Below are 20,896 nucleotides of genomic sequence, written 5' to 3' on the forward strand. Positions count from 1 at the left end.
TTTTGTTTTATTCTATTTTTATGTATTTAGATTTTTTGCTTTTAATTCAATTTCTATTTTTCTTATCTGCAATTTGTTTTAATAAAGTCAATTAATCAAAATAGTTAAAAAATTGAAAAATAAAATTAAAACTAAAAATAATGAAAATAAAAAAAAATAAAATTTAAATAAAAATATATAAAAAAAAAGAAAATAAAAAAAACGTGGATGGGGGGACGTGTCTGAAAGGGGGAGACCAGGTGGTTAGGGAATATTTTCGGAGATTAGAAAGAGAAAAGGGGAGAGACCAGGAGGTTAGGATTTTTTTTTTCCAAGAAGGCAGGAGGATTTTGGGAGAGGAAAAAAGAGAAATCGGAGACCAGGGGGAGGAGGCATTTTTCCTAGATTTTTGGAGAGAAGAAAAGGAGGTTTTGACACAGCGCTGTTCTTCATCTTGGAGGATCATTCGCTGAGGAGTTTTTTCACCATTTTCGCCTCTGCAAAGAGAGACAGAAGTCAGTCGGAGAAGAGTACTCAGTGGAAGCACGATATTAATCATAGCACGTAGATCCTCGAGAGGTAAGTAATGCTGTTTAGAGAGTTATTTGGCTGCCTTTACACATATCTTTGTTGAATCTGCTGTTTGCATATTTGTCTGCATACACTGTATATGTTCACTGTTGCATCGCCTTACTCTTCACTCATCAAACACCTCACGAAGAGCCTATCATCTTTATCCCCTCATGGTACTGACTCCTCCCTGCTTATCACCCCATCCACATCCATCATACACCTCATGACCACGGTCTACCACCTTCATCCCTCTCCTCTTCATTTCCATCTCCAACACCTTATACCACGGCCTGACCTCAAACTCCTTGACCTCCCTCACCCTTAACCATCCCAACCTCACTGCCTAACCTCTACCGTATTCCTATCATCATCTCGCCAACCCATTTTTACGTATGATCTTCCTAGAGTTAGCAGAGATCTCACACAGAACACTACGTAATAAAACCAATGGTACCTGTCCTCTATTCATCCCTCACTTGCGCCAAATGAAACGAACCATTTAAAGTTAGATGCAAATACCTTAGTGTGTGTTTCAATTTCTTGAGTTTTAGAAAAATACAAGAGGGAATTTTGATCAAATCTCTTCCGTAAGCCATAAGCCATTTTCTCTTCATTCGAAAGTTGCAAGGACCCCATTTAACCTCATCGGCAGCGGCTGGTCTCGGTAAAATCAGAAAGAGTTCATCCCAGGGAGTGCGTTTTCGTCATTCACGAGAGGGGAAAGAGAGGGTTGAACGCCGCAACCGGCAGTAGCTCCGGTGGAGTGTGGTGTCGTTGGCGACGTCGAGACTAATAGAAGGTGGTGGCGCGGTGGCTGGTTCGAAGGAATAGTGGTGCATATGCGAAGGAGGTGGGGAAGCAGGGCTTGGCCGCTGTTAATGGCGCTACGGCGTTGAGTTCCGGCGGCCTGGGCTGTGAGGGAGGTGGCCGAGGAGATAGACGGAGATGCGGCGCGGGGAGGCAAACCCGTCCCTGGGTTGGCGTTTTCGAAGCTAAGAGAAAGGTGGAGACGGTGGCGTCGTGGCTGGTGGTGGTTCTGGTGGCGCAGGTTGTCGCCGGCGAGGCCAAGTCGTGGTCTTGGCAGAGGTGGCGGTGGCCGGTTCCAGCCGAGGTGGCGGCAGCGTGCCTCCCAGCCTTAGGGTTTTCCTGGTCAGAGAGAAAGAAACTTGGGTCTCTGGAGAGTGTGTGAGATGAGAGAGGGAGCTTACGAGAGGGTGTTGGATCTGAGTGGGTGAGGAATGGAAGGGAAGATACTGAACCCCTAGGAGATTCTAGGTTAGAAGCCACCCGGGTGGGCCAAGCCCAGAACGAACGCACGTCATTTGGCCTTTTTCCAACGTTCGTCATCCAGCCTTATCTTCCCAACGAACGCTCGTCCCAAACGAGCGCTCGTCATTCGGTCTCTCCTTCCCACATCTTCCCAACGAACGCTCGTCCATAACGAGCATTCGTCATTCCGCCTCATCATCCCAACGAACGCTCGTCCATAACGAGCGTTCGTCATCCAACCTCATCATCCCAACGAACGCTCGTCATTCGGCCTCCATTTCCCACATCTTCCCAACGAACGCTCTTCCATAACGAACGTCCGTCCGTTATATCCCCCTATGAACGTTCATTATTCTTAACGTCCGTTCAGCCATTTTCATTTCTTTTGTTTATTTATTTTATTTTATTTTTATCTTTTTCTCTTATCTTATTTTATTCTATTTATTTATTTTAAACATCTATTTATCCTTAAATATATATGTAATAATACAATATTTTAAATAAAAGAATTTGCAAAAATATTTAAAGGTTTAAGCGCACGTGTGACCGCTCGCGTCGTCCTTGTGCTAAAAACCTCTTCTTTTTTCTTATAAAAATTATTACAAAAATATTTAAAGGTTTAAGCGCACGTGTGACCGCTCGCGTCGTCCTTGTGCTAAAAACCTTTTTTCTTCTTTTCTTAAATAAAATTTCAAAAAATACGTTTAAAGGTTGAACACTCGTGTGATCGTTCGCATCGTCCTAGTGTTCAATACTTTTCTCTCTTATTTACGTAATATTAAACGAGGGTATGAGTGCTCGTGCGATCGTCCGCATCAGCCTAGCACTCAATACTCTCAAGTTTTCCTAAATAAGTAAATAACGGTATGAGTGCTCGTGTGATCGTCCGCATCGTCCTAGTGCTTAATATCGTTATTTCTTTTTTTTTTTAAAAAATAATAATTAAACATATTAAAATATCGTTTTAAAGGTATGAGTACTCGTGCGACCGTTCGCGTTGGCCTAGTACTCATTACCTTCTTTTTCTCAAAAATATTAAAAAACATAAAATCTCCAAAAATTAAAAACATCTGCTTTTCCAAACAACAAACAATCTCTTAACTAGAACTACGTAACCCTGATTTCTCATTTTGAATGAGAATACGTAGGAGCAAGGTCAATCCTTGTCGGGCCCAAAAAACTAAAAAATATGTTTTGTTTATTTAGATTTTATTTTAGGGGATAATTAAACATTTTGAAAACCGCATCATATTCGTGCATTTAGTTAAAGGTACTGCCTTAGGGCAGGCGTTGTGGGGTGCTAACACCTTCCCCACGCGTAACCGACTCCCGAACCCAATCTTTGGTTTTCGTGGACCGTGCTTTATCATTTTATGGTTTTTCCGTAGTTTTCCAAAATAAACTATGGTAGCGACTCCAAATCTCTTTTCAAAACCCGTTTCTTATTTGGATCGTCGTCCCGTCGCGATTCCGGTTGCGACAGATGGCGACTCCACTGGGGACCTTTAGAGAGTCGAGCCATTTAATTAGATGCGCGAATTTGGTGTGGTTTTGGTTATGTGTTTTTCTTTCCCTTTTCTCTATCTATGCTTGATATTTAGAATAAATGCAATAACTGTGGAATATTGAACCCTAGGGTAGACAATATGTTTATATCTGCCTGGGAATTTTTCTGGTTGTTTTGCAGGTGAGGGTTTGGGTGTGCATAATTTCCTCCCTTCACACACACACTTTTGGCATATCATGAGTGGGGCCCTATACCCGGGTCTGAGCGTAGCTTAGAATTAGAGGAGTTGTGTAGCGGTGTCACTCTGGGATGTACTTCCTGTTTGTCTATCGTGAGAACTCCAGCTAGAGTCTGTTCTCTTCATATGTGTTTTCACACCTAGTTGATTACTCGACTGTTGTGGAGATGCTATGAAGGGGGCCATAGCTCTAGTGACCTTTGACCTTTAGGTTCAGGAAATCATCCTTGTGAGATTGCATATACTTGACCTTGAACTCAAAGCAATGAACCTTTGGTAGGGCACGATGGGAGGAATATATGCTTCTGTAACCCTCACACTGTTCATGTTTTTTTATGATATTACATTTCATACCATGCATGTGTTTTGTTTTGTCATGTTATTTTATTATCATGCATCATATTCATACATCATTTAGTAACATGTTAATTTTAAGGGAAATCACAGGTACCTACTTGACTTCATACGAGATGGATGTTAACACAAGATCCGATGCTACACGGCACACCGACTCTTCCGATTTAAGAAAGAAGTATAGTCTAAGGACCCATGTTGGAAATTTGACCGGGCTGATAAACTTGGGCAAAAGGCTTAAGACTATAAAGAGAGAAACCTTTCAGAGAAGATATGGAAATTTGTTGAATTTAATGGAGGTTGAAGTACAAATACCCGCTATCACAGCCTTGGCACAATATTATGATTCTCCGCTTCGATGTTTCACATTTCAAGACTTTCAGTTGGCGCCAACCATAGAGGAGTTCGAGTATATCTTGGGTTTGCCATTGGAGGGCACCACTCCCTATCAACATTTAGAGCATCATGCCTCTATACCCACTATTGCTACCATCATGAAATTACATCCCAAGGAGCTTGAAGACAGGATGATGATGAGGAATCAAGTGCATGGGTTATCACAGGGATATTTAGAGCAGTATTTACATCACTTGGCTGATAAAGAGGATTGGGAAACTTTCATGGATGTATTAGCCCTCACCATATATGGCATTGTCTTGTTTCCCAAAATAGAAGAATTTGTGGATTACACCGCGATAGACGTCTTCGTGGCGAGTAAAACCAGATCAGAGAATCCTGTAACAGCAGTTCTTGCGGATGTTTATGGGACTTTGAGTTTTTGCCATGAGAGAAAGGGAAAGAAGATTCTTTGTTGCTTACCGGTGTTGTATACATGGATGACAACGCGCGTGTTTAAGGAGATGGTCGACATCAAGAGTCTATCGGAGACTTTGTCACACCAAGGGCTTAAAGGTAAAGGAGGAAACGATTGGGCCCGATTCCTTGCCGGCTTGAGCGAAAGAAGTATAAAATGGCGCCTTCCTTGGCTCGGAAATAAATTGGCTATACAGCATTGTGGTAGTTTTCCTAATGTACCTCTCATAGGTGCCCGGTACTGTATCAATTACAACCCCCTTTTGGTGCAAAGAAAATTTGGGCATCCTATAAAAGGGGCACCTTCGTCGGATTACCTTGCTACCCTATTCATTTATTACGAAGACGGGCATTTCATCGAATTGTTAAGAAAAGTTAAAAGCGCCTGGGAAAATGTTGTTCGAGCAGAGAAGGACTTGAGGGATGGAGTAGTGGATAGCAGGGTTAGTTATCACACCTGGATTCTGGAGAGAGTGAAAGTAGTCAAATTGCCTTTCAAGCCAATCAAAGATCAATCAGCTAGTGAAGGACCATCCCAAGCCCCAGAAAGTGAAGAGGTGCAACAATTGAAGGCTGAGATGGAGAAATTGAAGGTGAGAAATGCTAGGTTGGAGAATGAATTACAAAGAGCGCGTAATGATCTTGTGGATATGAAGAATGATAATGAAGAAAAGTCGCGAACTTATGAAAACATTGTCAAAAGCCAGAAGGCTGAGAGGGATTATACATTTCGAGTGAAACAGGATCTAGCGGCTGCAAGTAAGGAATTATCCATGAGGGTAAATGAGAAGAAGGTGGCTTTAGAAGAGGGAAAGCAGTGGAAGCACCTTTACGAAGAAGCCAAAAGAGATAAACGAGAAGCCTTGAAGAGACTAAGAGAAGCGCAGGTGCAGGTAGAAAAAGCGGGGCATGAGATGAAAGAGATGGCCATGTCGTTTGAGGCGGATATGAACCGGGAGCGTTGGAAGCTAGCAGAAGCAGAAGAAGAGCATCGAACTCTGATAAAACAAATGGAGGAATATATTGAGGAACAGGAGGAGTGATGGAGGTCGATAGAATTTGAAGAAAGGCATCAGGCCTTGATAAAGCAAATGAAAGAGCACATCGCAGAGCAAGAAATGGCTGTAAAGCACTGGAAGGACAGCTTCGCTCAGTTGGCTGCTTTGGCAAATGGGGCAATTGAAGACATCCCCAGGATGGTGTCGAATGCTGAAGCTAGTACTTATTTTCGTAATTCACCAGCGGAAATAGAATTGTTTATTAATCATTGTAAATGGTTGGTGGGAGAGATGAAATCTTTCATTGCCCGGGCGCGGGATTGATGTACATCAGAATTATGCGTTTTGTTCCTTAGACTATGTAATGGATCAAATTTTATTTAAATGAAAGATAGGGGATCTTTGTTTGGTATCGGCTTGTGTTAATTTTCCATCAGTATTGTCATCGTTATCCTGTGATTTCCACTTATCACTAGCATGCATCATGTTTTCTTTAGTTTTGCATTTTTCATCCTTATCTAATTTAATTTAATAAAAAAATAATCAGCAGTACAAGTGAGAAAACAACGGCAAATTTTCCACGACATCCGTACAGGACCAGAGCTAACTCGAAGGTCATGGAGAATTGGGAGCAGTCACACGAATCTATTAAGGCTGATGTCAGCCAGTTGAAGGATCAAATGGCCCAGATTTTGGCGGCTCTCGAAGCCCTGAAGACTACGGGAGGGGCGATGTCTTCGCAAGTTGAGGGAAATGCTCAATATTACCCTCCGTTGTTCAATGCTGGGAGCCAATCTGTTTCGTTCCCAATGTATGGATTACCTCCAGGTTACACCCCACCTGTGGGAGAATACACAGAAGGGGAGCAGACTTCATTCTCTTTCCCTACCACTGCCAACGTACCGCCAATCAGTATTCAGGGACCTGTTATAATGTCCGCACCTATGGTAAATGAAGGAATGCATGCAAACATGTCTGATGGAATACGAGTAACTCCGGTGCCGCCTGTGATTACCGGAGAGGGCTTTTCTACAGGGGCTGCGCCACATACTTTGTTTCAGGGGGTAACTGGTAATGTCGATGGGGCAAAGGATAAACTTGAGAGCCTAGAGGCAAGATTGAGGGCTGTGGAGGGGTATGAAAGTTATGGATTTGGGGATGTTTCTAGATTGAGCTTGGTTCCTGGCGTCAAAATTCCACATAAGTTCAAGGCGCCAGATTTTGAGAAGTATAAGGGAAATACATGCCCTAAGAGCCATCTGACCATGTTTTGCAGAAAGATGGCCGCATATGCTTACGATGAGCAGCTGCTCATTCATGTTTTTCAAGATAGTTTGGCTGGAGTGGCATTAAACTGGTATACACATTTGGAGCCGACTCGAATTCGTTGTTGGGCGGACTTGGCTGATGCTTTTGTGAAGCAGTACATATACAATACACATGTCGCGCCAGATCGTTTACAGCTGCAAAACATGTCGAAGAAAGACAACGAAACTTTTAAGGAGTATGCTCAGCGGTGGAGGGAATTGGCTGCACAAGTTGAGCCACCTTTGTATGATAAAGAAATGGTGGCAATGTTTGTAAATACACTTCAACCACCATTTTATGAACATATGGTGGGAAATGTATCTTCAAATTTTGCTGATATCATTGTGATAGGTGAACGAATAGAGATCGGGTTGAAAAATGGGAAGATTGCATATGGCTCGTCGATGGTTGCAAATTCCAAAAAACCCAATTTCAACTCAGGGAAAAGAAAGGAGGGAGATGTGCATGCAACATCTGCAACCCCCGTGTGGAGAGGTCAGGCTCCCACTCATAACTATCGACCATACTGGGGTCAACATCCACATGCAGCTAACGCGTCATTCGGTCATCAAATTAGGCCTCAACAACAACCGGGGTACTATCAACCACAATACATCCTGACGAATAATTGGAGGGGAGGGGCAAATGTAGGTTCCCATATGAATATGGGTCCCAATACTTATCCAAGAAGGAACCAGGAAAGAAATTATGTTAACTTTACTCCAATTCCTACAACTTATACGGAATTATTGCCTCAGCTTATCAAACAAGGTCTAGTTGTCGTTTGTCCCCTGAAGCCTTTGCAGCCTCCGTACCCAAGAGGTTATGATGCAGATGCAAAGTGTAGTTATCATGGAGGGGCCGCTGGTCATTCCACTGAGAGGTGTCTGGCTTTCAAGCATAAAGTACAGACTCTAATTGATTCTGGGTGGTTAAAGTTCCAAGAGGATAAGCCTAGTGTCGAGGCCAATCCTTTATCTGGGCATGGAAGTGCTTCGACAAATGCTGTCGAAGTGAAAGAACATGAGCTGGTGAGAAATGTGAAAGAAATCAGGAGCTCTAGGAGGTTTATTTTGGAGGCGTTGCTGAAAGTGGGTATCTTGAAGGGTGATTATGATGAGAGTATGGCATGCGCGCTCCACCCAGATGCTGAGCACTCTATTGAGGAGTGTATTAAGTTTGAAGAAATTCTGCAAGACCTGCTAGATCGTGGTCTGATGCAGGTACGCTACAAGAGGGATGAGGGTGATGTATTTGCACAAACTGGTGATGAATCCGGTATGATTGTACCAGAACCATTGGTGATTCATTTCACTAAGACTACCTCTATCCCACCAGCTCAAGGAAGGTCGCCAGTTGTTATCCGTGTACCAGCTCCTTTTCCTTACAAGAACGAAAAAGCCGTCCCATGGAGATATGGGACGCATGCGTCAGGCGAAACGCAAAGCGTTGACCCTGTCGTCAAAAACATATCAGGGATAGGGGGAATGACTAGGAGTGGTCGAATTTTCACATCACCTAAGTTGGCACGAGAAAGGGATAATGATAATGAAGCAACGATGGCCGCGAAGGCAAAAGAATTCTTAAAGGGGAAGGGTGCACAGACAAAGGAAATCCCCGACAAGGAAGAGAGGAGAGAAGTTTCTGAAGAGGAGGCTTGTGAATTTTTAAAATTCATACAACAAAGTGAATATAAGGTGGTGGAACAATTAAACCAGTATGCCTGCTCGTATATCCTTGTTAGACTTGCTTATGCATTCGGCATCACACAGAAAGTTGCTAATGAAGATACTCAGTGAGGCTCACGTGGAGCAAGGTATTTCGTTGAATAAATTCGAAGGTATTGTTGGCAATATTGTTGCTAATAATTATCTCACTTTTACGGATGATGAGATACCAGCTGAGGGAAGAGGGCATAATAAGGCTCTTCACGTCTCTGTGAAATGCCTGGACCATGTTATTGCGCGTGTTTTAGTGGACAATGGGTCCTCCTTGAATGTCATGCCGAAAGCAACTCTGGAAAAGCTACCTTGCGAAGGAATGCATATGAGGCCTAGTTCAATGATTGTGAGGGCGTTTGATGGTAGTAAACGAGAAGTGATGGGAGAGGTGGAATTACCAATGCAAGTTGGCCCATGTGTTTTTCAAATAACGTTCCACGTTATGGATATCCTGCCAGCTTATAGTTGTCTGTTGGGGCGCCCATGGATTCATTCGGCGGGAGTTGTGCCTTCTACACTACACCAGAAGTTGAAGTATATGATAGGAGATAAGCTGGTGATAGTATCAGGAGAAGAGGATCTTCTAGTGAGTGGGCCATCATCCACACGCTACATCGAGGCAGCTGAAGAAGCTCTCGAGACAGCCTTCCAATTGTTGGAAATTGTGGGAAATGCTTGTGTGGAACCGTCTCCAGTAAATCCTCGTCTATCATGTGCTTCTATTATGATGGCTAAGATTATGATAAAAGAGGGCTATGTATATGGGGAAGGTTTGGGCAAATATCGGCAGGGGCGAGCGTTCCCTCTAGAAATCGTTGAAAACAAGAACAGATATGGCTTGGGGTACAAACCTACCAAAGAAGACAGGAAAAGGATGATTGAAGAAAGAAAAGAGCGCAATCTGGCCCGTGCAGAAAGACGAGGGCCCAGAGAGAGCAAAATTCACATTGTTGACATCAAGGAAAGTTTCCGCAGTGCTGGGTGGATCAATACTGGTCAGATAGCAGCGGTGGAGGATGAAGAAAGGCCTCAAAGTTTGAGCTTTGTGTGGGCTTGCTCCCCTGATACTCAACTCAACAATTGGGAAACACTGGATTTACCTGTGATGCTTAATGTGAACAAAATGTAATAGTTTTAATTAAGCTTATAGTTTCGATTGGGGCTTTAGAACTGAGGTTTCGCGGATTGATTCTTTTTACTTTTCACTCAGCGTGATAATAAAGTTGCATTTCATCATCATTTGGCATTTTTCTTTGTTTATCTTATTTATTTATACTTTTTCATAAATTTAAATGATGCAGATGTGACAATGATTGTTTTGAAAATAACGATATCAATGTTCCTAATTTTGAGCACCCTATCAATAATACGGAAGATGATTTCGAAGATGATGTGGAACCCTCTCCAGAATTGTTGAGATTAGTGGAACAAGAATCTAAGGAGATAAAACCCCATCAGGAGGAGATTGAAATACTCAACTTGGGAGAGAAGGATGAGATAAAGGAAGTGAAAATCGGTACTAGTATGAAAATGGAAGTGAGGGAAAGATTGCGTGCCCTATTGAAGGAGTTTAAAGATGTGTTCGCATGGTCTTACAATGACATGCCGGGTCTGGATACCGATATTGTGCAGCATAAGCTCCCACTCAAGCCAGAATGCCCTCCAGTCAAGCAAAAACTAAGAAGAATGAAGCCGGAAATGTCACTAAAAATTAAAGAGGATGTCCAAAAGCAATTTGACGCAGGATTTTTGGCTGTGGCAAGATACCCACAATGGGTAGCGAATGTGGTACCAGTGCCTAAGAAGGATGGGAAAGTTCGGATGTGTGTTGACTATCGTGATTTGAATTGTGCAAGTCCGAAGGATAATTTCCCGTTACCACACATCGATACTCTGGTTGATAATACGGCCAAATTTTCGTTATTTTCGTTCATGGATGGATTCTCGGGATATAATCAAATTAAAATGGCACCGGAAGATATGGAAAAAACGACCTTTATCACGTTGTGGGGAACATTCTGTTATAAGGTGATGTCTTTCGGACTCAAGAATGCTGGGGCAACATACCAAAGGGCAATGGTGACACTCTTTCATGATATGATGCATAAGGAAATTGAAGTTTATGTGGATGACATGATTGCAAAGTCGGAATCAGAAGAGGAGCATATTTTCAATCTAAGGAAATTATTTGAGAGACTGAGAAAGTACAAACTCAGGTTAAATCCTGCCAAATGCACGTTTGGAGTAAAGTCTGGAAAATTGTTGGGCTTTATTGTCAGCCAAAGAGGGATAGAAGTTGACCCTGACAAAGTAAGAGCGATAACGGAAATGCCTGTGCCCAGAACAGAAAAGGAGGTTCGAGGTTTTTTGGGAAGATTGAACTACATTGCTAGGTTCATCTCCCAATTAACTGCTACTTGTGAACCAATGTTCAAGTTACTACGGAAAAATCAGGCCGTAGTCTGGAATGAAGATTGTCAAGTTGCTTTTGAAAAGGTCAAACAATACCTGCAAGACCCTCCTGTATTGCGTCCACCTATGCCAGGAAGGCCGCTCATTTTGGATTTGACCGTATTGGATAATTCAATGGGTTGTGTATTGGGTCAGCATGATGAAGACGGGAAAAGAGAGCATGCTATATATTACTTGAGCAAAAGATTCACAGATTGCGAACAACGATATTCGTCGTTAGAGCGAACTTGTTGTGCACTGGCGTGGGCTACTCATCGTTTAAGGCAATACATGTTGAGCCATTCTACTTGGTTGATATCTAAAATGGATCCTATCAAGTATATTTTCGAAAAGCCCGCTCTAACTGGAAGGATAGCTCGATGGCAGATGCTATTGTCAGAGTACGACATTGTATATGTTACTCAGAAATCTATCAAGGGTAGCGCTTTAGCGGAATATTTAGCCCATCAGCCCATTAATGATTATCAGCCAATGCAACCTGAATTTCCTGATGAAGATATCATGGCTTTATTTGCTGAGAATAAAGAGGACAAAAATGAAAAAGCCTGGACGGTATTATTCGATGGGGCCTCGAATGTAATGGGGCATGGAATAGGGGCAGTGCTTATCTCTCCTAAGAATCAATACATTCCAATGACGGCAAGGTTGTGTTTTAATTGCACGAATAATATCGTAGAATATGAAGCCTGTGCCATGGGAATTCGAGCAGCTATAGAGTCTAAAGCCAAAATTCTGGATGTATATGGAGATTCAGCTTTGGTCATCCATCAATTGAAGGGAGAATGGGAGACTAGGGATACTAAATTAATTCCATACCAAGCTTACATCAGGGGATTAATTGAGTATTTCGATTCCATCACGTTTAATCATATACCACGAGAAGATAATCAATTAGCAGACGCATTGGCTACCTTGGCTCGATGTTTGAAGTTGATCAAGATGCAGAATTGCCAATGATTGAAATGAAGAGTCATGCGAAGCCAGCGTATTATCATTTCATCGAAGAGGAGGTAGATGGTAAACCCTGGTACTTTGATATCAAGCATTATCTTAGGACCCGAGAATATCCAGAGAAGGCATCAGAAAACGACAAAAGGGCGTTAAGGAGGTTGGTTGGCAGTTTCATTTTGAGTGGGGATATTCTATATAAGAGGAATCATGATATGGTTCTCCTTAGATGCGTAGATGCAAAAGAAGCCGAGCTGATACTAAAAGAAGTGCACGAGGGTACATTTGGCACGCACATGAATGGGCACTCAATGGCCAGGAAGATACTGAGAGCGGGGTATTTTTGGTTGACTATGGAAAATGATTGTTGTACACATGTGAGAAAGTGTGAGAAATGCCAGGTATACGCAAGTAATATCAATGTTCCACCCACGACCTTGAACGTGTTGTCTGCACCATGGCCCTTTTCGATGTGGGGAATAGATGTCATCGGAGCTATAGAGCCAAAGGCATCAAATGGACACCGTTTCATATTAGTCGCAATCGACTACTTCACCAAGTGGGTTGAGGCCGCTTCTTATGCTAATGTGACCAGAAAGGTGGTGACCAAGTTCATAAAAAGGGAGTTGATTTGCAGATACGGGCTCCCTAACAGGATCATCACTGATAATGCCACTAACTTGAATAACCAGATGATGACAGAGTTATGTGAGGAATTCAAAATTCATCATCTTAATTCTTCTCCTTATCGTCCAAAGATGAATGGGGCAGTAGAGGCTGCTAACAAAAATATCAAGAAGATTGTGCAGAAAATGGTGGTCACATATAAGGATTGGCATGAAATACTTCCTTTTGCTTTGCATGGTTATCGCACTTCGGTACGAACATCGACTGGGGCAACGCCTTTCTCGCTTGTATATGGAATGGAGGCAGTACTTCCGTTTGAAGTGGAAATTCCGTCCTTACGAGTTTTAATGGAAACCCAATTAGAAGAGGCGGAATGGGTTCAAGCTCATTTCGACCAGCTCAATCTCATCGATGAAAAAAGACTAACAGCAGTATGCCATGGACAATTGTACCAAAGAAGAATGAAGAAGGCATTTGACAAAAAGGTACACCCAAGAGAATTTCATGAAGGTGAGCTGGTGTTGAAGAAGATTCTACCCATACAAAAGGATCATAGAGGAAAATGGACTCCAAATTATGAAGGGCCATTTGTAGTGAAGAAAGCATTTTCTGGTGGGGCACTAATTCTCACGAGAATGGACGGAGAGGAGTTACCATTGCCAGTTAATTCTGATGCAGTAAAAAAGTTTTACGCATGATGATTCCGTGATAGTGGTTGCTATTAAGGGGATGTTGATATTATCTTCAACGCTTATTGTACTCTGTGTTTTATTCAATAAATAAATTTCACGTGAGTTCATTCATATTTTGGTTGTTTGCATTCCATCTGAAATATTGCATGCCACGCTGAGCTGTTAAGTAGTTAAGGGGAAATAAAAACGAAAATAAGTAAACGCGTGTTGATAAAAGCATCACAGGTATATCAGGTTGGCAAGCTCGGTCCTGGAGGATGTCGAAAAGGAAAAACGAAAAAAAGAAAAAAAAGGTTACATGTTGAGTTTGTTGTTAATAAAGTTGTCAAGGACATAGTATTTTCGAAAAAAAGTTTTGAAAAATACCGTTGGTGAGTACTTCCCTGATTCAAGGTTTTGGGAGTAACCGGTGTTCTTTTCTTGATAAAGCATCTGCATTCACATTACTTGAACCCTAATTTTTTCGTTTCCCATAAGATGAAGGATTTCGCCATACGCCTAATATTGGGGCAGTTTTCATTATGTTACATATCACCGATAATCCGTTGATCAGGGAGATATAAAGAGAAAAAAAAAAGAGAAAAAAAAAGGAAACAAAGCAAAGGAAAAATGAAGTGGAGGTGTCAAGCACTACATAGTTTTGTTTCAGGTTTAAATTCAAGAGAAAGCCAGACAAACAAGATTCAGAGTGACGTGTGGCCTTTCTTTCAAAACCTTTTGACCTTTGACCACGGTACAAGCTAATAAAAGTCCACGCTGACTGAAAACTGTTTGTCCTAATCTTTCTCACGAATTTAACTTGGAAACAGAATGATGTGGTGAACGACGCATTCAGTTTTTTTTTTTTTTTTTAAAAAAAAAAAAAAAAAAAGGGGTCTCCATGTCAATCGAAGATCATCCAATTTGGGGGGAATCCTTCATACACAAATCTTTTCACTTTTCCAAAGCATACTTATTGTGCAAAATTGAGGCAATATGGGAGCCCAACATGTTAATAGCACTTTCCCCCAAATAAGGGACACACATACGTTAATATTTGCTCACAGAAAATCATTATTCATATGCTTTTCATAACCATTCTTCCACATCCTACAGGGTTCAAGTTAATTTGGATTGCAAAAAGCGATAAAAAGAATTTTAACTCAGGGTTACGCTTTCTTCCTACTCATCAAAGGGTTTTATATATATCAACGTTGTTTTTAAGGAATGCGTTTTGAACGTACGTCGTGTTTGATGACAATATTAACAATGGATTCCAAGCATGGAACTTTCAAAAAAAAAAAAAAATTGATGATGATGAGAAGCGAGAGTAAAAGAAAAGAACAAAATGAAAGTCTCATGTGTCTATGCATTCATGCACCATCATGACATAACATCATCTCAGAGGAAGCGAGGAGAATTGTTTGCAAAATCTTCATGTTTAACTCGGCATTTATCAACTTTTCAAAGCTACAAATCATGTTTAAATTTTCTGTTATCGGCCCTCTGCATGGCAATGGTCGGATTTAAATTTCTGTTCTGTGAGTTTGGCCCTCTGCGAGGCAATGGTCAAATCCAGGTTTTAATTTTCTGTTATCGGCCCTCTGCATGGCAATGGTCGGATTTAAATTTCTGTTCTGTGAGTTTGGCCCTCTGCGAGGCAATGGTCAAATCATGTTTTAATTTTCTGTTATCGGCCCTCTGCATGGCAATGGTCAGATTTAAATTTCTGTTCTGTGAGTTTGGCCCTCTGCGAGGCAATGGTCAAATCCAGGTTCTAATTTTCTGTTATCGGTCCTCTGCATGGCAATGGTCGGATTTAAATTTCTGTTCTGTGAGTTTGGCCCTCTGCGAGGCAATGGTCAAATCCAGGTTTTAGTTTTCTGTTATCGACCCTCTGCATGGTAATGGTCGGATTTAAATTTCTGTTCTGTGAGTTTGGCCCTCTGCGAGGCAATGGTCAAATCCAGGTTGTAGTTTTCTGTTATCGACCCTCTGCATGGCAATGGTCGGATTTAAATTTCCGTTCTGTGAGTTTGGCCCTCTGCGAGGCAATGGTCAAATCCAGGTTTTAATTTTCTGTTATCGACCCTCTGCATGGTAATGGTCGGATTTAAATTTATGTTCTGTGAGTTTGGCCCTCTGCGAGGCAATGGTCAAATCCAGGTTTTAGGTTTTTTGTTACTGATACTTTACTTGACATTGGTCGTTTGGCATCGTGACTTGAACCATTTGGTTTTTTTTCTTTCATGATTGAAACCCGGACAAAATTAGTGTCTTTATCTTTACTTAGCTTTACTTAAATAATACGAAAAGATTAAATTTTCATATTATTTAGTAATATCTAAGTAAAGAGGGGCAGCTGTCAACACTCAATTTTGTCCGGGTTGTAAAAAATGTGTTTTTATTGGTGTTTTTATTATTTTTCTTTTATTGTATTTCACCTTTTTGTTTTATTCTATTTTTATGTATTTAGATTTTTTGCTTTTAATTCAATTTCTATTTTTCTTATCTGCAATTTGTTTTAATAAAGTAAATTAATCAAAATAGTTAAAAAATTGAAAAATAAAATTAAAATTAAAAATAATGAAAATAAAAAAAAATAAAATTTAAATAAAAATATATAAAAAAAAGGAAAATAAAAAAAACGTGGATGGGGGACGTGTCTGAAAGGGGGAGACCAGGTGGTTAGGGAATATTTTCGGAGATTAGAAAGAGAAAAGGGGAGAGACCAGGAGGTTAGGATTTTTTTTTTCCAAGAAGGCAGGAGGATTTTGGGAGAGGAAAAAAGAGAAATCGGAGACCAGGGGGAGGAGGCATTTTTCCTAGATTTTTGGAGAGAAGAAAAGGAGGTTTTGACACAGCGCTGTTCTTCATCTTGGAGGATCATTCGCTGAGGAGTTTTTTCACCATTTTCGCCTCTGCAAAGAGAGACAGAAGTCAGTCGGAGAAGAGTACTCAGTGGAAGCACGATATTGATCATAGCACGTAGATCCTCGAGAGGTAAGTAATGCTGTTTAGAGAGTTATTTGGCTGCCTTTACACATATATATGTTGAATCTGCTGTTTGCATATTTGTCTGCATACACTGTATATGTTCACTGTTGCATCGCCTTACTCTTCACTCATCAAACACCTCACGAAGAGCCTATCATCTTTATCCCCTCATGGTACTGACTCCTCCCTGCTTATCACCCCCATCCACATCCATCATACACCTCATGACCACGGTCTACCACCTTCATCCCTCTCCTCTTCATTTCCATCTCCAACACCTTATACCACGGCCTGACCTCAAACTCCTTGACCTCCCTCACCCTTAACCATCCCAACCTCACTGCCTAACCTCTACCGTATTCCTATCATCATCTCGCCAACCTATTTTTACGTATGATCTTCCTAGAGTTAGCAGAGATCTCACACAGAACACTACGTAATGAAACCAATGGTACCTGTCCTCTATTCATCCCTCACTTGCGCCAAATGAAACGAACCATTTAAAGTTAGATGCAAATACCTTAGTGTGTGTTTCAATTTCTTGAGTTTTAGAAAAATACAAGAGGGAATTTCCATCAAATCTCTTCCGTAAGCCATAAGCCATTTTCTCTTCATTCGAAAGTTGCAAGGACCCCATTTAACCTCATCGGCAGCGGCTGGTCTCGGTAAAATCAGAAAGAGTTCATCCCAGGGAGTGCATTTTCGTCATTCACGAGAGGGGAAAGAGAGGGTTGAACGCCGCAACCGGCGGTAGCTCCGGTGGAGTGTGGTGTCATTGGCGACGTCGAGACTAATAGAAGGTGGTGGCGCGGTGGCTGGTTCGAAGGAATAGTGGTGCATATGCGAAGGAGGTGGGGAAGCAGGGCTTGGCCGCTGTTAATGGCGCTACGGCGTTGAGTTTCGGCGGCCTGGGCTGTGAGGGAGGTGGCCGAGGAGATAGACGGAGATGCGGCGCGGGGAGGCAAACCCGTCCCTGGGTTGGCGTTTTCGAAGCTAAGAGAAAGGTGGAGACGGTGGCGTCGTGGCTGGTGGTGGTTCTGGTGGCGCAGGTTGTCGCCGGCGAGGCCAAGTCGTGGTCTTGGCAGAGGTGGCGGTGGCCGGTTCCAGCCGAGGTGGCGGCAGCGTGCCTCCCAGCCTTAGGGTTTTCCTGGTCAGAGAGAAAGAAACTTGGGTCTCTGGAGAGTGTGTGAGATGAGAGAGGGAGCTTACGGGAGGGTGTTGGATCTGAGTGGGTGAGGAATGCAAGGGAAGATACTGAACCCCTAGGAGATTCTAGATTAGAAGCCACCCGGGTGGGCCAAGCCCAGAACGAACGCACGTCATTTGGCCTTTTTCGAACGTTCGTCATCCAGCCTTATCTTCCCAACGAACGCCGTCCCAAACGAGCGCTCGTCATTCGGTCTCTCCTTCCCACATCTTCCCAACGAACGCTCGTCCATAACGAGCGTTCGTCATTCCGCCTCATCATCCCAACAAACGCTCGTCCATAACGAGCGTTCGTCATCCAACCTCATCATCCCAACGAACGCTCGTCATTCGGCCTCCATTTCCCACATCTTCCCAACGAACGCTCTTCCATAACGAACGTCCGTCCGTTATATCCCCCTATGAACTTTCATTATTCTTAACGTCCGTTCAACCATTTTCATTTCTTTTGTTTATTTATTTTATTTTATTTTTATCTTTTTCTCTTATCTTATTTTGTTCTATTTATTTATTTTAAACATATATTTATCCTTAAATATATATGTAATAATACAATATTTTAAATAAAAGAATTTGCAAAAATATTTAAAGGTTTAAGCGCACGTGTGACCGCTCGCGTCGTCCTTGTGCTAAAAACCTCTTCTTTTTTCTTATAAAAATTATTACAAAAATATTTAAAGGTTTAAGAGCACGTGTGACCGCTCGCGTCGTCCTTGTGCTAAAAACCTTTTTTCTTCTTTTCTTAAATAAAATTTCAAAAAATACGTTTAAAGGTTGAACACTCGTGTGATCGTTCGCATCGTCCTAGTGTTCAAAACATAAAATCTCCAAAAATTAAAAACATCTGCTTTTCCAAACAACAAACAATCTCTTAACTAGAACTACGTAACCCTGATTTCTCATTTTGAATGAGAATACGTAGGAGCAAGGTCAATCCTTGTCGGGCCCAAAAAACTAAAAAATATGTTTTGTTTATTTAGAATTTTATTTTAGGGGATAATTAAACATTTTGAAAACCGCATCATATTCGTGCATTTAGTTAAAGGTACTGCCTTAGGGCAGGCGTTGTGGGGTGCTAACACCTTCCCCACGCGTAACCGACTCCCGAACCCAATCTTTGGTTTTCGTGGACCGTGCTTTATCATTTTATGGTTTTTCCGTAGTTTTCCAAAATAAACTATGGTGGCGACTCCAAATCTCTTTTCAAAACCCGTTTCTTATTTGGATCGTCGTCCCGTCGCGATTCCGGTTGCGACAACGCTCTATGCATGCTTTATTTAACTCATTCAATTGCATGATTACTAATGTTGTCAATATGGAAACATATAGGGAAATCTAGAACTGGGGAAATTCTCCCAAAAGCAATATTACCTAAACATAGGGATACGAGGGTTGGTTGCCGTTAAGCTTCTGTGCGAATGTAATGCATAATTAATTGCTGGGGATACGAGACATTGTGATCTAGTAATTAAGAGTAGACTTTCTTCGTCGAGACATCGAGTTTAAGGTAAATTAGAAAGTGGCATTAACATTAATAAAGAAGATGAATTCATAAATACATGAGAGTGAATAGGATAAGTTGAAAACCCCAACAACATAATCATTCCATATTTTATACACCAATCACCTCTGCATTCTTCAAGTCAATTGATCAACACTTGCATTCATATTTATTTTCTACATTATAAACATCATGATTTTGTTTACAAGTCTTAATTAATCAAGAAACCACGTGAATGTCTAGGTCATGAGTCTCTTGGGAAACGATACTTGGGCTTACCATTTATTATTACTTGATATGATTCGGCACACTTGGCAGAGTTTTAACATGGTAATACTTTCCACTCCAGTTTCTTTTCCTTGATCTCTTCCTTGGTATCAATCTTCTCAAAATTTGCCTCATGCAATGGAAGTTCTTTTAACACCTCAAAGTCATTCAAGCACTCATCAATTTTTCCTCCTCATTCAAATCTTCACATGCATCAATGAGCGTCTTCTCTAAAGGAGAAGAACAACTTACCATCTTCTCTTGCACTATACAAACTTTGTCAAGTGTATCAAACTGGAAACATGCTTTCTCATCCTTGGTATGTGACATAACTTCAAACACGTCAAAATTTACTTCTTCATCTTGGACTCTTACTTTAAGCTTGTCATTCTCCACATCAATTAAGACTCTTGAAGTCTTCATAAATGGTCTCCTAAGAATGAGAGGCACATTCACATCCTCCTCCATCTCCATGATAACAAAGTCCACAAGAAATAGAAACTTGTCCACCTTTACAAGCACGTCTTCAGCTACCCCATAAGGATATTTCAGAGATCTATTCGTTAGTTGAAGAGTCATCTGAGTAGGCTTGAGTTCCAAACCTTCAATCTTCTTAAACATAGAGAGCGACATCAGATTGATACTGGCTCCTAAATCAATGAGTTCCCTTCCAACAGAGATATTCCCTACAGTGCAAGGAATGGTGAAGCTTCCTAGATCTTTTAACTTGGGAGGTAAAAGCTTTTGTATAATAGCACTGTCGTTTCCTTGTACTTCAATGGTTTCCTCTTTAATGTATTTCCTTTTCTTAGTGAGGAGTTCCTTCAGAAATTTAGCATATGAAGACATTTGTTTCAAAGCTTTAGAGAAGGGTATGTTAATCTCCAATTTCTTGAAAATCTCCATGAAATGCTCAAACTATCTTTCCTTCTCCTTCCTAGAATAATTCTTTGGGTAAGTGATAACGGTTGAAAATACCGTTATCTGTGATGTAATTTTTATACTAAATGCACCTTTTTTTACTTAGAAACTTGCTTTAACTCATGTTTTTGCTTTAGTTTTGTGAATAAGAGAGTTGAGGTTACACTTGATGATTTTATCACTAAATTCCCTTGATTTTGTAGGCTATTGGAATGATTTGAAAGAAGAGTTAAAGTACCAAATAGTTGGAATACAAAAAAGTCAACCAAAATCCAGAAAAGGGCGCTGAGCGCCAATTTCTTCTGTCTCACGCCTGAGCGCCACCCCTGAGCATCAGTTTAGTGCCACAACTACAGCTAGGCGCCATAAGTGGGGCGCTGAGCGCCAACGAAGTGGGCTTGGACCCGTTTTTTGTTATTTAGTGGGCTTGGACCTGTTTTCGTTTATTTTTCTGGTCTATTTAAGGAGTTGGACGTCCTAGGGAATGTATCTCTTGATGGCATAAGCACAAAAACACACATTTTGC

At 41.4% G+C, this 20,896-nt stretch overlaps 1 protein-coding gene across 1 annotated transcript; it reads right to left on the reverse strand.

Annotated features, from left to right (window-relative positions):
* Positions 1–19,617: 19,617 nt before the first annotated feature.
* Positions 19,618–20,355, reverse strand: LOC124828970 (uncharacterized). Its single transcript, XM_047302368.2, has one exon. The coding sequence runs from the start codon at positions 20,353–20,355 to the stop codon at positions 19,618–19,620; it is 738 nt and encodes a 245-aa protein (XP_047158324.2).
* Between the last annotated feature and the right edge of the window lie 541 nt (positions 20,356–20,896).

The sequence above is a fragment of the Vigna umbellata genome, chromosome 8 (genome assembly GCF_029865625.1).
Source record: "Vigna umbellata cultivar VRB3 chromosome 8, Vumbellata_1.0, whole genome shotgun sequence".
Classification (NCBI taxonomy): Eukaryota; Viridiplantae; Streptophyta; class Magnoliopsida; order Fabales; family Fabaceae; genus Vigna; species Vigna umbellata.